Below are 17,264 nucleotides of genomic sequence, written 5' to 3' on the forward strand. Positions count from 1 at the left end.
AGCCAAATGAGCTGAAATATGATATCTCTACTGTTAGTGATTTATGTAACAATTGGCTATCCATACTTAAACCACAACTTTAAACCCTAGTTTAAATGAAACCCGACTTCAGAATACGGGCCTAAGTTTCTTACCCTTGATTTTCAATGTGACAAATCCATTATTATTACACGATAGTATGTTGTTACTATTATAAAATAAATGTTATTAAGCAAAAAATCAGGAAGATAAATGGCTTATTGTTTGATTTTATGTCTGAGAATCTCTATATACTAAGTCTTATAATAATTCAGAATGTCGAGTCTACATTAAATCATTCATGTAAACTTCATGGTATGGATGCACATAATTTAGCATTTGTAGTTAGAGAAAGGAAAAATGCATACTTTTGACAATTATATTGCTATCACACCAACTCTTTACTCCGGTTTTAACTACTTTATTGAAAATAGATTATTTGAATTGATTATAATTATTTGTTCTCAACTATAGCTACAAGCATGAATAGCACCTTGTGCCAAAAGTGTCACTTCTTGTTGATCCTTTCCTTGTTTATGCTTAATAACAAAATACATGAATAATGCAATTTGCATGAAGCATTGCTTAAACTTTAAACATCTATTTGTACTACTGTATGAATATGATGAAATTTAAAAAAGGGATGATTTTAAAATATCTTCATGTCATAAATGGTCATACACACATTCAAAGAATCTGAATAAAAGAAACATTACGCATTGATCATTCTCTAAAAATATCAATATTAGTTTAATCTAAAAGTTTATATATGAATCAATACTGATTTGAAAGAGATTCAATAAATATACAACATACCCAGAACTTTTCACATGATCATAAATTATAACTTAATAATTGGTTTTTAAGAGGAAGTTGATGTCATAGTGATAGGTGTTTTTTATTACCAAGGGTGAAAAGAGTTTTATAACTAACCTGTAATAAATTGCTAACTACACTTACAGAGCATCCCAGAAAAAAAAGGAGTCTGGAATTTCCAGTCATTTTTTCCATCAGAAAAAAAAAAATAAAAAAATAAATGAAAATCTAATCTTTTATTGTTCGAAATAGACACAAGAAATGAAATATTCCGAAAATTTGTTTTGCCCAATTGATTGTGGGCTTGGCAGCCGCTGTGCAGCGCCTGATCGACGAGAGAGATTTATTTTATCACTGTGATGCAGTTCAATTTCTCTTTATTTTTTGGAATTCACAATCATTCCTCTGTTCTGTAGAATCAATATTACCACTAAAGATACTGTAAGAAAATGGTCATTCACATTTAATACTGATGGGTCAACATATTAGCAAAACAGGTACCAACAATAGGGGCCCTGCGCACCAATAAAAATAATATGAAAAATCTAAGACAGGCTAAAGATCTAATACATATCAGTATTCATATCAAAATTTTTCACATGACATTTAATTAAATAGCTAAATGGAAGTAAACTACAGAAAGACGATTAGAGTGGCTCTATAATATACATATATGCAATTCATGGCAAAGCTTTTATGTCACAGGGCCAACAATGATTCTTCACAAAACCACATTATACTTGTAAAATATTGAGGGAAGAGACTAATCACATAGAGCTGTACCTTGAAGGCTACCATTCTTTTATGTAAGTATCAGTTCAAATACTAGAGGAACATCAAACAAGCATGCTATTGAAAATTTCAGATGTAAAAAAAAAAGTTATTCCAAATTTTCACTTGAATTCAATATGCACAGCATGCTTGATATGGAATTAGAAAGCAAATGGTGTCACAGACACGAACACATGATATGAAATTAATATTTTTGCCAATTTTATATAAAGGAAGCTCTTGGGCTAATGATTAAGAAGAGAATTTCATACTTCATATAATTAAAGATACAAAATAAATAATGAGTGTGTGCTGTCATTAGTTTACCCATTCTTATCTTCCTGTGTTAAATAAGCAAGATGTGGAATTTTATAAATTTCCTATTTTATATCTTATTTTGATATATTTCTCTAAAACATTCCAATAAGCTTGATGTTGGGCTAGATTAGACCGTTAGAAAGGCTAACTTATTTCACCTATTGGGACTGAAAGGATCATGTACAAAGTGTCAAAGCCTATGAGAATTACAAAATTTCAGAAGTCAATAGATTAACTCTTTGCCCGCCATGGGCAGAATCACTCCTGCACCACATTAATTTCAAGGTGCAACCTTTTTGAGGGGTTTCGCATAGAATATGCTTATTCAGCTCACAATAGCTTTTGATTGGTTTATTGTAAAGACAATCTTTGTGTGTACACACTACAATCCGATGCACACATTACTATTATGTTTGTGTGTATGAACAGAATGTGACTACAGTTGCGACTGAGTTGAACTTGGCAGTCTGCTGTATGTGACTCTAGTCAAACAAGGCAGGCAAAGTGTTAAATAGCAAATGATATCCATGATTGACTTTTACAATTTTGAAAGACAAAAAGTAACAGAACCATAAATCAATAGATGACAAAGAAATGCTGATGAATTTCCATCTTAACAAAACAAACATAATGAAGGATTTGTACAAGCACTTTCAGTTTAAGTAGTGTCTACTACAATATGCAGAATATGCAAGTGTTAAACCCTGTACTAATATTTGCACTAGTATCTAACTACCTATACTATTGTGTATAATCCATCCACTCATTGCCAATAAAGCAATTTTCAATAATGATAATTACAAACTTTCATTTCTCAATGATCCTATCAAGTCTATATGTGCTGCAGTAGTATTAAAAGGAGTTAAAAGGAATGCCTGTTTTTACAGAGCAGCATATATATAATCCATAATATATAATTTTTCTCTTCATTTGTAAGCCTTAAATCAATTCATTTTTTTTCCAATTTAGGAATGCCTTCAAAAGGGTCTGAGGGTGCGTTTATCCGCCACTTTTTTACCCTAGAATCATGATTTGAATCATGATTCAAATCATGATTCTGCAGAATCACGATTGCGTTTAGTCGAAATTGAATATAATCATGATTAGAATCACAAACATGAAACACGAAAACAGGGGCGTTTGGAAAGACGTTTCTGCAGAATCACGTACGAAAATGTTCGAATAAACGATATCGTGATTACAATCATGATTATATGACCTCACTGTTGTGTCGGGCTACTTTCGGTTTGACTCTTGCCAAGCTCAAGGCGCTCTATATGCTCATTGTATGTACATGACTATGAATTCATTTCTTGTCATGTTCAAGTTCTGTGTTGGTCATCGCATCGTCCACTACTTTTCATTTTTTGGTCATGTCTTCAACTTCAAGTTCTAGTAAATGAATTAACTGGACAGACAATGATCTCAGTTGTTGTTGAGTATACAGTATCAATATCAAATTGGATCTACGCTGAAATTCACTTCCGAACACCATTTTGGATAAACTAACAAGATGAATAGAAGCATATGGACCCTTTATGATAGAAGTAAACAAAATGAGGTATAGACTGAATTTTGATGGAAGCAAAAGAATTTTCGAGAGCCGAAACACGTGCGAAAAACTTCCTATGTCAAACTGCGCACTAGTGATGCGCACTGGATTGGCCCGAATCTGAGGAGAAACAGCATTGGAATGAAGGTCGTCTAAACGCTGATTCTGTGATATTGTGATTCATGTTTGTGTTTTGAATCATGATTCAAATCATGATTCTGGCTTGAGGTCGCATAAACGCAGCCTGAAACTATTCAACTGTATTAGCCAGTTCAATTATGTCAGGTAAGTTGTTCCAAAGCTCAGATACGGACATTTTGACAGAATTGGCGATGCAGACTCGGTATTAATATTCACAAGACATGACCACTACTTGAATTATGCCATACATGTAACCTGAAAGCATGATTGACTTGAATTCTACCCAAGTGCGATAAAGACATGTACAACCTACCTAACCAGTTTCAAAATGGCTACCCTCCATTCAATTTGAGTGCTACATCCTCATGTTGTCTCCGACGTAATCTAGGGATATTGGATCAGCTATGACACACACTAGGTAAGCATGTTTTACTGCGAAATGTGCATTAAAAAAATGTTGCATGTTTAGAACATGGCTAACAATTTCATTTCAAAATATGAAGATTTTCTGATGTTGACAGATGCTGTGAACTCTCTTCTACAGATGCTGCAAAAAGACAAACTTTGGTTTATGCTTCTAATTGATTCGCTTCTCAAACCTCATCAAAGATCATTCTATAGTAGTGCATGATTTGCCTATTAGACGTGATTTTCGTATCAGTATAGCAATCAGTATAGAAATCATTTCAGATCAAAAATTGTTTGAAAATATGAAACCCAAGGCTGGTATTCAATTCAATATCAGAGTTTGAAAAAAAAACAGTGGTTTATTTACTTAAAGGAGAATGAAACCCTTGAAACCAGCTGAATCCATATCAAAGAGAAAAATCAAAGAAACATATTGTTGAAAGTTTGAGGAAGATTGAATGAATAATAAGAAAGTTATGAGCATTCGAATATTGAGATCACTAGTGCCATGTAGATCCCCTCAACGGCAATGCGACCAAGATCTGTGATATCACACACGTACAACTCCCTCATTACTTTAGTACTTATTTCACTTATATTCTCACTTTTATAGAGTCTATCACAAGGTGAGGTGTTCTCTTTATGAGATGACAAGTACAGAGGTTTCACAACATTATATCATTGATGAATCGTTTGTCATATGATTAGAATGAGCAAAAAGAGATGTTTTGGGGTATATTTTCAGTGTCCAAATGGGAGAGTTGTACGTGTGTGACATCACAGATCTTGGTCGCATTGCCAATGGGAGGATCTCCATAGCATTAGTGATCTCGACATTCAAATGCTCATAACTCTTTTATTGCTAGTCCTATTTTAATCAAAGTTTTGTTGATCTTATTCTTTGATTTTTCTGCTTTCACAAAAGCTAACTTGCTCCAAGAGTTTCATTCTCCTTTAAGATAACCCATTATATTGGTATCCCAACTTTGGATATTTCGATAAAACTCTAATAACACCTTTTGAGTAGTATCAATAAAATTTGGAGGCCTTCATTGACAGGTAAAGTTTAGGGGTATACAGACACCATCTGGCACAGAAGTAATATGCATTCTGTGGGACATGTTAACTGCATTATTTCATGATGATCACACTGCTTCTATGAAAGAACATTAGTTTAAACACAGCTCAACGATCTTGGCCCGTTGCGTGATAGTTAATTTGCCATCCAACGGTAATTTCCACAATATCCATGACTTTGATTGGCTGTTGATCACTGTTACCATAGTAACCATTGGCTCGCACATTATTATCATAGTTACTTTTATGCAACAGGGAACAGAACTGAATATGACTCAGTAAAGAATGGTACTTGAATAAGTTTTATTAAATCCAAGTATTGAATTGGATACCAGCCAAGTGTTTTGGGATCACAAAGCTCCCTACTCCTCAAGCCCCACCAGCTTGAGACTGAGATCCCAAAGTTTCTTTGCTGCCTCGTTGTCTTGAGCAGCCTTGGTTGGTGTAGCTGTAGCACAATCCCTGGATGAATTAGAAGGAAAAATAATAGTAATAGCAGGAGCAAGAGAGTACTACTCCATTCGCCGACTCAAGCCAGCCTTCTCTCACCTACTCAAGCCTTCTAACTCAAGCCTGCCTACTACTCAGCTTTCCACTCCTTCTGGTTGAAGGACTACACTCATTTTGAAAAGAATACTCTACTATCAGGCCTCCACTTTCTCATCTTTCCCTTTTGCCTCCATTTCTATCAATTTTTCTTATCTGAGTCCTTCCAGGACTTTACACATGGTGTACCGTGAACCTCTTCCGCGATTGTTCGTACCACCATGCAAACCTTCAAACATCATCCAAAACAACAAACAAAACGTTGATTTGGATTTCACTGTTGCGCTGTATCAGCAACTATGCAATAAGTAATAAGGTCTGATGGAGCTTGCAGCATCACAAGCTCAAGTTTATCAGTTAGAATGCCTTGAGATTGTGATAAAATGATATTTTCCCTGTCATCAATGAAGTAATTGAAAACAAGTGGAATGCCACAGGCAGTCTCGCCTGCATTACATAATTCGATATAGCAGCAGTGCTGACTTTGAGCTATTTAATAATTATTCACATAACAAAACATTCAAATGATGATAAAATATTATGTCCATTGATCCAAAATGACTTTTGTCCATGACCATGTGACCTAAGACATGTGCAAAACAATCATTCATACTTGATTACCTTATGTCTTTATTTCATGAACTAGATCCATAAACTTCATAAGTCATGATGCCAATTCAACTATACCCTCAAAACGGCCAAAGTTCATTGACCTTAAATCAGGGTGCAACATAAGCGCTTGCCCGATTGCCCGGGGCAAGTAAAAGTTAGAGTCAGGCAAGTGTTTTGAAGCAAAGACAAAAACTGCTTGCCCGAATCGGGCAAGCAAAATTCTCCTATGGAAATTATATTTTAGAAAGATTCCCCATATTTCACCATCAAAATATAGAAAAGAAAAAGACCAAAAAAGCAATATCATTAATTTCTTCTTTCAAAAGAGTTTATAATTCGAATTGCAAAATTTGCGCCATTTTCTGCAATAAACACACAGCTCAGAGACGTACACACACACACAGAATCAATGGCAGTCTAGCATACATAGCTAGCTAGCGCCTAGTCCACGCAGCCGATGCATGTAGTAAAGTTTCTACGGTGTACGGTGCTGCACGAACGAAGTTTGCTCTGTAAGATATCTCCCACAGAACTGTCCAAATTCACATTTCTCACCAATGAAAATTCTTTTAATGTCCATATTTCCTAAAAATTAGGGTAGCTCTGTCATTTGTAAGCAGTAAAAGGAGAAATTTTCAGTTCGGTTATGCTTAAAAAAGATCGGGTTTCGAATGATCGTCTGTATCGCACACACTGAAATACATTGTTTGACAGTCCCACATATGCATTTGTGTGTATGTTGATAAACGTGGTTTCTTTCGTAACTATTTTTTTAGCCAAGGAAATTGATAGAATTTCTTCTTTATTTATGACTGGATAGTTTGAGCTTTCTTCCTCTCTATTTCTTTCTGCCTATCTTTCCTTCTTTTGAATCTCTCTTTATTTCTTTAAATTTCCTTCCTTCTTTTGTTCATTTTTTCTGTTACTATTGCTGTCATTCTTTTCTTTATATCTTTTTTTCTTTCATCCTTCCATCCAACCTTTGTTTACCTCTTTCTTTAATCCTTCCTTCTTTTCCCCTTCCTTTCATTCTTTCTTACTGTCTTCCTTCCGTCCATCCATTCTTTACCTTTTCTTCCTGTCTTTTTTTCTTCATCCCTTTCATTCTTTCTTTTCTTTCTTTATTTCTTTCCTTCCTTTCTTTTTGTCTTTCATTCTTTCTTTCTCCTTCCTTCCTTTCTTTCCTTCTTTCTTTCTTTCGTTCTGTTTTTCTTTATTTCTGTCTTTCGTTCTTTCTTTTTTCCATCCATCTCTTTTCTTCCTTATTTTTTCTTTCTGCCTTCCTTCATCTCTTTCCTTCATTCCTTCCTTCATTTCTTTCAGTCTTGTTGTATCTTTCTTTTTTTTTCTTCTTTTTTTTTCCTTCCTTCCATCTATCCTTAGACCTTTTCTTTCTTCCTATCTTCCTTCTTTCCTTTCTCTCATTTTCTTTCTTTCTCTTTTCCTTCCTTCCATCAATCCTTTACCTTTTCTTTTTCTCTTTTCTTTCTTCCTTTTTCTTTTTTTATTCGTTCCTTGCTTTCCTTCCTTTCTCTTCCCCTTAGTTTTTTTCTATTTTTTTTCTTTCCTTCCTTCTTTCTTTCTTCCTTTCTTTCCTTCTATCTTTCTGATTTTCTTTTGTTCTTTTGATTTTTTTTTTTCAATCCATCCTTCCTTTTCTTCCTTATTTTTTCTTTCTGCCTTCCTTCATTTCTTTCTGTCTTTTGTTGTATCTTTCTTTTCTTTTTTTCTTTTTTTTCCTTCCATTTATCCTTATACCTTTTCTTTCTTCCTATCTTCCTTCTTTCCTTTCTCTCGTTTTCTTTCTTTCCCTTTTCCTTCCTTTCTGTTTCCCTTTTTTCTTTTTGTTTTCCTTTTATTCATTCCTTTCTTTCTCTTCCTCTCATTTTTTCCCTATTTTTTTTTTTCTTTCTTTTTTCTTTCCATCCTCCTTTCCCTTCTTTCTTTCTTTCCATCTTTCTCTTCCCCGCAGCCATTCTCTATCTCTCTTTATTTCTTTTTTTTTCTTTCTTCCTTCCTTTATTTCTTCGTCCTTTCTGTCTTTCTTCTTACTTTTTTTTCTTTCATTCTCTCCCCCTCTCTTCATTTTTTTTTCTCTGGTTATTTTCAGTGATTTCCCCTTTTTTTATTGTGTGTCCTAGTCCCCTCCAAAATATATGGAAAATATATGAGATTAGGAAATTAATAAAAGAGCATATTTACCATTTATTTTGTCATGATGTTCAAGATAAAAATCATTAAAAAAAAAAGAAATACAACTACAAGGTACATCAGTAGTCATGTTGAAAAATGTATTTTTAAAGCCGTCAATGGTATGGTATGTAAAACTATAAGGCTATAACTTGTTTTGAAGCAATAAAACTTTGTTTTGAAGGATTTTTTCGGGCAAGTGAAATCTATATTCGGGCAAGTATTTTCCAACTATTTGAAAATTTACTTGCCCGACTGGGCAAGTGCTTCAAAAAAGTTATGTAGCACCCTGCTTAAATGACCTTTGATTTCGGTCATGTGACCTGAAACATGGACAGGATATTCAGGGATACATGGTTGTTCTTATACATTATAAGAACAACCATGTATCCCTGAATATCATGTCCAAGTTTTATGAAATAGATCTATATTTTGTCAAAGTTATGACGACATTTCAAAAACTTAACCTTGGTTAAGATTTGAATTTTGATTCCCCCAACATTGCCAAAGTTCACTGACGCTACATGACCTTTGACTTCAATAGTCATGTGACCTGAAACTGAGGCAGGACATTCGGCAATACTTGATTACCCTTATGTCTAATTCTCATGAACTACATAAATATACTTTCCACATTATGATGACATTTCAAAAACTTAACCTTAGCTTATGATTTCAATGTTGATGACGCCACCGCCGCCGTCGGAAAAGCAGCGCCTATAGTCTCACATGCAGGAGAGACAAAAATGTTTCTGTTAGCCTTTGACTCAAAATTCCAATGCAGAATGTAACCAGGGTGTCTGAGTAGAAGAAAATGAAAGACATTTGCTCAAATGAATATGAGCTATTTGTAAACTTACTTGTAGTAGAGTCCCGTTTCTTGGCCCGCTTTCTCGTCCACACAACAGTAGATGTTTGTCTGTGCCCCTTGCTCCGGCGTCTTCAAGAATGCACTGCCGAGGAAAAGAAGTGGTGCAGCGTAGGACGGAAAGTGCCTTACAAGCTCTGTGTTGATCACGCCAGGATGTAGAGAGTAGCAAGTGACACCAGTACCTAATAGAAGACAAGAATTAGTAGATTTCTATATAGTCTGTACCATTCGGTGGATTCATAATACGATGCACCAGCTATAGGTTAAAGCGGGCAAGCCGAAAATCGCAATGCCTCATGGGAAAAAGGAGACAACTGCACGTGCTGTACTAGTATAGTGCGTGCATGTGATTACACTGTTTACCAGGGTCCAGGAGGTGGGAGAAGAGAAATTTGCCACAGATTTCTTTGCAGAATTTAGACTGTTTTCAGCAAATTCTTCCTACGTTTTTGCCAGATGGTTTTCATTTTTGAAGCATCACAGTTACATTACAGTACACTAGCACTGTGCGCTGCCTGCGCACCATGTCAACCCCAAAATTAGAAATTGGCCTGTCCACTGCAACCGATCTATGGTGCACCATATTGTGAATCCACCAAATCGCTTGGGCTTCTATAAGATACCATGAATGAGAATGAACAATTTGTTAAACTCCTCAGTGGATGCGATGAATAGAATATTTCAAAATGAATACATGAATAATCATCAAATCACGATGTTTACGTCAATGAATTTGAAAACCACATTGATGATTTATGGGCAGAATGCAATCGCAAAATTCTCTATTTTCATGTTTACATGAATAAAAAACATGACTTTTTTTCACTGCTTGCTTTCTAGAAGACTCACCCTTAAGTTGTCTTGCTAGCTCCCGTGTAAAGAGAATATTTGCAAGCTTGCTCTGTCCGTATGCTTTCATTGGACCGTAGCTCTTCTTCAACAAAATGTCGTCAAAATGCATGCTGCCCCTATCATGGGCAGCGGAAGAGACGTTAACGATACGGCTTGGAGCGGACGACTTGATGAGGTCCAGGAGGAGTAGAGTCAATAGGAAATGACCTAGGTGGTTGGTACCAAGTTGCATCTCAAAACCATCCTCTGTCTCCCACCGAGGACACATCATAATACCTACAAAATATCAAACAATCATAGGTCCATATTCTGAAGTCGGGTTTTATTTAAACCTCGGTCTTAAGTTGTGGTTTAACAAGATGGATAGTCAATTGTGACATAAATTTCTTACAGTAGAGGTTCATAGTATCAGCTGATTTGACTCAACTCATTCTTAACTAGCTAGGATGGATGAATAAGATGACTGTCTTCACCATTAAAGAATTAGAAAAGAGCACAGTGAACATAAGAAACATACCATGTGAACAAATTTTGACATGTTTGGCTTCCCATAATTTTAACACAGAATAAGACCACGATCTAATTTAAACCCAGGTTCAGAATACAGACCAGAGACCACTCATTCAATGAACAAGGTTACGATATAACCTTGTTCTCAGTTATATCTCCATGTGTGGCAAAATAAGGATGGCAATGTTTGGCTTATTTTCTCTTTTTCTTTGGGACAAATGCTTGATTTTTTTACACTGACAGTTTCCATTACACCTATTTGTCATACAACTTGGCCCTTAAGTAAATTTGATTCTTTAAATTATTTTTTTCTTAATTAAAAATAGATAAGAAAATGAAAATTTTCTTGCCATATTATTTTCCACCAATAGAGGGCGTACACAAAAATATGCCCAAAATTCAAGTTTTTGAGCGCTCTAGTGAATACAAAAATTATTCCTAAGTTACTAATGAAAAATAAATTGCAACTGTATGGAAATTAGTAATTTGGGTCACAAAAGTGATATTTTAATCATTTTTTAAAGTGTGTGCTCTGTACAGCATTGGCATGCCATAGTCCAACCTGTAGATTCCCCACAGGCAGGGTGATTGCAGTGAACAAGTGCCAGAGACTACAGAAAATTAACATACAGTGCATTGCAAAAAAAAAAAATCTGAGAATTAGAGATGAACTCAATCACAAATATGGCAGACATATGACCCGTAAAAGCTTCAAGTCTCCTCAATCAACTTTTCATCTGGTATAATTGACAAGATTTGTTATTACGCATGAGTTCAAAGGATACCAAAAAGTCACTAGGCAATATAATGGATATCAAAATAGATTAGCAGACATTGGATTTAGGCAAAAGGCCTTAAAATTTGATATTCTTAAAGCAAGGACTTTTTTCTACCATAGGGGGAAGTTCTATATTACAGCACAAATGGATTTTTAAAAAAGGACATCACAGATCTCTAAGGCCATTGAAAGGAGCTATTAAAAAGGGATAAGCCATCAAATTTTGATGGCCTTTAATTCATTGAAGTCCTGTAATAACGTCTTTGCCCTTTGACTTTTATATCCCAAAACTTTCACTTATAAATGCAAATTTGAAGTTGGTCGTCAAACTGTTCAACTTAAGTTATCGCAAGAACGAAAATTGCATGGATGGATGACTGACCCCAAAACAGAATGCCTCTGCAACCACACCTATGGCATGCCGAAGAATAAAAGATGTGTACTAACTTTTAGTTTACTTCACATGTGACTTCAATCATCCTAATTTTCGTAAATCTTACCAGCATTGTTCAGAAGAATATTGAGCTGTTTTTCTTCCTTCTTTATGTCCTCTGCAAACTTTCGGATGGATTTCATAGATGCCAGGTCAAGTTTCTTGACCACCACGTTGGAACTACCAGACACTCTTACAACGTCCAGTCGAGCTTCTTCTGCCTTCTCTATATTCCTGCATGCCATTATTACTCTGGCTCCTTGGGAATTATATGAAAAAAAGGGAGATTTATGTAAATGATTTATTCATGGGTTCTAAATTAAAGTAGAAATAACAACTACAATACTTCATGATAATTTAATTCAGGTTTTCAAATAATAATGAGGGGGGGGGGGAGAAGAAAGAAGATTGTTGATAAGGATTCCCTTGGTCATATTTACTGTAAAATAAAACCAGTATTTGTAGTGACAAAATGTAATTATTTCCTGGAGGAATTTGTATTTTGCTTTGATTTTCAGGATTTTCAATTGCCTGGCGTGTGGTGCCTTTTGCAAGGCGCCATTCACTTGCCACAAACCACCCAAGTGAGGAATGGGTAGGATACTTAAGTCAAATGAACTTAGTATAGGCCTACTTAGCATTAATTTGTGTTTTGATTTCATGCTGGAATGCTCCCAAAGTGGCGGACCAAATGCATAGATTGCAAGGAAAATATTACACCTCGGGGACTGGGGGTGATTGAGAACCTGAAATGCCCCAAAGAACACTGGAAGGTAAAAAAAAAAAAGGATCGAGAAAAAAGGGGAACCCCATTCAACGCAATGTCAAAGCTTTATCCAATGTTGTAGTATTACACAGTAAGTTGTGAAAGCCCCCCCCCCTCTGCCGATGAGTGGGGGTACATGTAATAATCTGTTTAAAAGAGATGCCATTCTGATGCATTTAAATGCTACATGTATATTGCGATGTAGCCTGAATTCTGACAATGGACATGAGGTAAAATTTTATAGAAATTATTTCTGTTATAGTGCAACAATTAAAGATTTTAATAATTATTTGCTGATATCTTTATATTTGTAGCTTGTTATACAACATTACATAACTGTTGCTAAGCTAGCGCCATGAGCATCTTAGTACGGTTTGCGCACTCTACAACTCCATGTATTTTCATATAAAAGCAGAACATTGTTATTGCACCTCTTTTAGCTAGGTCCTTGGCAGATTCTCTGCCGATTCCTGTGTTACAACCAGTAATGATGACCGTCTTTCCATCCAAACGAGCGTTGCTATGACAACGACCTCCACTGAGCCAGCGCTTCAAAAAGACCCAGCCAACACCAGCACCTATAAAGTGTGGAGAAAATGAACAATTATTGCAATGTTTGTGCAAACAAAACAAATCACAGTCGCACCATGTTGTGGAAATTATCAACTATTTCCATCGTCTTAGTATCTCTATTAGGAAAGAAATATATCTCCCAAAAATTGTTATATCTTTTTTCGCCTGTTTCCATCTTATTTTTTTATTTAAAAAGGGCAAAATCAAGAAGAACAGATTGCATTCAAAATACGGGATAATCCGAGGTCAAATGTATTGATTTGACCTTCCTGGGTGGCTGGCCTTAATTATTTTCAAGTGATGCAAAAGTATGGTAGTCTTGAATTAAATAATCTTTTAAAATAAAGTCTAGCACTGATGTGATTGTAAACATTTGAGATAGCATACTCAGATTCAGATTTATTTCTGACAGAAATACTGTACAATTACTAGTATTTTGTTTGTAACATAATTTCCTGTGTATGAATAAAAATATGTATATATGTATCTTATCTTCTCTGTCTCTGTATAGTATTTGGATTACACTCCTGGGGGCCGTTTCATAAAGCTGTTCGTAAGTTAAGAGCGACTTTAAGAGCGACTGGTGAACCCTTCTTACGCGCTAAACCATCGCTGATTCAATATACCATTTACTACAAGAAAGGTTCACCACTCGTTCTTAAAGTCGCTCTTAACTTACGAACAGCTTTATGAAACACCCACCTGATTTGTTTATTTATTAAAATTAATACTGGATTTTGATTTATATTCATGTAACTTTACTCTGGACTGGTGAGTGCATGATTGAAATCTTTCCAATAGGCCAGGAGGGAGTACCAATGTTCGGAAGTTACGAGTGACTATACTAACGATTACTGACCCTTTCTTGCGGTACTAGGTCTAAAGTATGTTTGATATAGATCGAAGGTCTACACCAAATTTTCATTAGTGTTGATTTATTTATCCAGAAAGCATCATCAGTCGTTCATATAGTCGCTTGTAACTAATGAAAACTTTATCAAACACCCACCAGGTCATTGTCTTTTTCCTGTAGGCCTAACTTGGTTCTACGGTACTGGTATAAATCTCCAAGTAGATTTATGTTAAATTGTTATCGTCTGTACATGCTTTGCAGTCAAGGCAAGCTCCATTTTTATTTTAAAAAAAAAACCCTCTATAGGCTCTAATAAGTCTGGATCGATCTGGATGTGTATGATGCAGGGCCCTCCTGGGCATAAACCCATCGGGTGAGAGGGGGCAGTGACGATTAGAAGGTTCTGTCGATGGCCTTCTTGAATGAGCTTTACTTGAGTTGATGACAGCGTCACTCAGGTGATTCCACTCAATGATGGTGGATGGGAAGAACGAGTTCCTGTACTGTAACTAAGTTACGGTATAGTCTGAACTCATGATGCTCGTACTTCATAATGTATTTCAGTTGAAAATTGATAACAGCAGTTTTTTCTGTGACATTATTTTGACAAAAACCAGAAACAAGACAAGCTATACGCATGAAATAATTTCTCTTATGCGATTTGCTTGAAGTTGGGACTTAATCTTGCAAAAATTCATGCACATGCCATGGACACACGGTCTTGGCTTGATATGGCCATGTATGATGTAGACCAAAAGCTTCGGTCTCTGTTAATATTGGTTGTTCCGCTGAACTCTGTTGGCTCCACTCACCAATTAGGATGGGGGTCAGGTGTCCGGACACTTTATATTTTTGAAGCCTTCTTATTTTTGTCCTTGACCTTGGATAGATCTACATAGTACATCATACACTACCTCAGGCGATGTTCGTGCAGGCTCCACTCCACTTCACTACGCTCCACCTACCCGAACATCGGGACAGTGAACTAGATCGGATATTCCGAGTCATAAAAGGTGGGATGGCAATCATGGTTATCGTAAAAATTAAAGAAAAAAAATATAAAGAGGGATGGATATAAATGACTTAATATCTTACTTTACACCCGTATTTCACTCCGTGTCCATCCTCCGGTTATCCTCAAAATTGGTGATCGCAATCGCATGCGATGTTTTGAAATCGGCCGTGAATAATACGTGTGAGGAAAAAGATACTGGCCCAAAATCACCAATTTTGAGGATAACCGGAGGATGGACACGGAGTGAAATACGGGTGTAAAGTAAGATATTAAGTCATTCATATCCCTCTTTATATTTTTTTTCTTTAATTTTTACGATAACCATGATTACCATCCCACCTTTTATGACTCGGAATATCCGATCTAGTTCACTGTCCCGATGTTCGGGTAGGTGGAGCGTAGTGTAGCGGTAGTGAAGTGGAGTGGAGCCTGCACGAACATCGCCTGAGGTAATCATACACATGTATACACTAAAAATAGGAACTCAATACTAATAGTAATCAACTTCTCTTTTGTTCTCTATAGTATTTTCTAACATTTTGTTCTAAAAATTGATGAAACTTCACTTGTAATTTTTTCCAAATGACTTTCTAAAAATAATTGATCGTCCAGACACACAACCTGTCCGGACACACAACAACTGGCTATACAGACATGACAGAGCCTCAGAGGAGAAATAAAAATATGTTTGAAAAACTCCTTGAAACAGACGGCTGCCAGCTGTCTATGACTATGACCTATGTATGATGATGGCCTGGAATATTTGTAATTATACCAAAAGCTTCGGCCTCTGTTAGTGTTATGTTGGTTGTTCCGCCGCGCTGGGGCCGATTGCACGAAAGGGTCTTTCCAAGGACCGTCTTTCGTGTCGCCCATCTTTTATGATACGCCATGTGAAACACATTTCAAATAAATTATCTGCAAATATATTTTATTTGTCCGTTAAAATAAACAAAATATTTGTTTATAAAATGATGTGATATCTCATGAAATTGTATAAAATTTGATTTAAAAGCAAGCTTACGAATTTTATTTGTTTATCATAAATTTCAGAAACACCCCGCTTATAGCGCATCATAAAAGATGGGCGACATGAAAGACGGTCCTTGGAAAGGACCCTTTCGTTCAATCGGCCCCTGAACTCCGACAGTTGAGTTGGCTCCATGCCCATGGCCATGCACTCACCAAATTTTTTTTTTTAATGTTAAAAAACTCCTTGAAACAGACGGCTGCCAGCTGTCTAATTTGAAATATGACAGCTTGGCAACAAATTAACTTAGGCCGCGTGCGTTTATGACGAAGAAATAATTTGAAATTGTTATTAATGGATAATTAGGATAGTCTACTAAACTATCCGTATCCCCTCATGCCTTTCATTGGACCGCGCCGAGCCTTTGTGCGCCTCCGGGGCGCGCTGGCGGAACTCGAGTTACTAATACGCCGCCATGCGGGTACCGTACGACGAGTGGGGCTACACAGTACCGGTACACTGATCGATCCGTAACACCTTAATTCTGGAGGAATGAAACACATGATTTAGATTAAGTTATTAGATAATTACCAACGGCACCAGCGGCAATCGTCACTCCCGCTACCATGGTGATTAACTCTACCTCTGGATTTCAATTTCGATTCAGCCGGAATATCCTGATGCAAAATCTAGGCACCTTTTTGGCTCGGATGAACTTTGCGAAGTCGATATAGTGGGCGTGGCTTGTCCTAAATTGCACAATCAGCTCAGCTGCGCTGACGCTTTCAATATTAACAGCCCCCCCCCCTTCTGTGGTGCATATTTTGAATTGGTATAGTCTGACTCTTTCCAACATTATCAACTCACTTAATAATAGTCCCTCACACCTGAACATAATGTTCTAATGATCCCTAAACCGCATGCAGCTCTCTCTCTTTCCCAAGCCACCTCTTTTATTTATTTTGCTCCCGGCCTCTCCTAGCTCTTATCCGGAACCCCCATCTCAATAGCTGCCCCCTCCCACCCCCCTCTCTCTCTACATATATGCACATACTCTTCCCCTCCCATCTGCTCATTCCTTCACTTCTTACCATTCACGAAGGGGCTGTAAAATGGTTTTAAGCTGGAGGGGGGGGGGGGGGTCATTTCAAACTTTTTTTTTGGGGGGGGTATAAAGGGCCAGAAAAAATAGGA

The 17,264-nt window shown here is 36.4% G+C and overlaps 1 protein-coding gene across 2 annotated transcripts; it reads right to left on the reverse strand.

Annotated features, from left to right (window-relative positions):
- Positions 1 to 744: 744 nt before the first annotated feature.
- Positions 745 to 16,822, reverse strand: LOC135156961 (retinol dehydrogenase 11-like). Of its 2 annotated transcripts, XR_010296002.1 has the most exons (7): positions 16,662 to 16,822; positions 13,091 to 13,237; positions 11,961 to 12,152; positions 10,170 to 10,448; positions 9,310 to 9,502; positions 3,720 to 5,563; positions 745 to 2,910 (listed from the first exon to the last, which is right to left on the reverse strand). XR_010296002.1 is itself a non-coding variant. In XM_064111021.1 (6 exons), the coding sequence occupies exons 1-6, from the start codon at positions 16,696 to 16,698 to the stop codon at positions 5,464 to 5,466; spliced, it is 948 nt and encodes a 315-aa protein (XP_063967091.1). In that variant the 5' UTR covers positions 16,699 to 16,822; the 3' UTR covers positions 745 to 5,463. The 2 variants fall into 2 exon arrangements, 1 of the variants encoding a protein (XP_063967091.1); XM_064111021.1 differs by having other exon boundaries at positions 745 to 5,563.
- Positions 16,823 to 17,264: the final 442 nt, after the last annotated feature.

This window comes from Lytechinus pictus, chromosome 16 (genome assembly GCF_037042905.1).
Source record: "Lytechinus pictus isolate F3 Inbred chromosome 16, Lp3.0, whole genome shotgun sequence".
Lineage (NCBI taxonomy): Eukaryota > Metazoa > Echinodermata > Echinoidea > Temnopleuroida > Toxopneustidae > Lytechinus > Lytechinus pictus.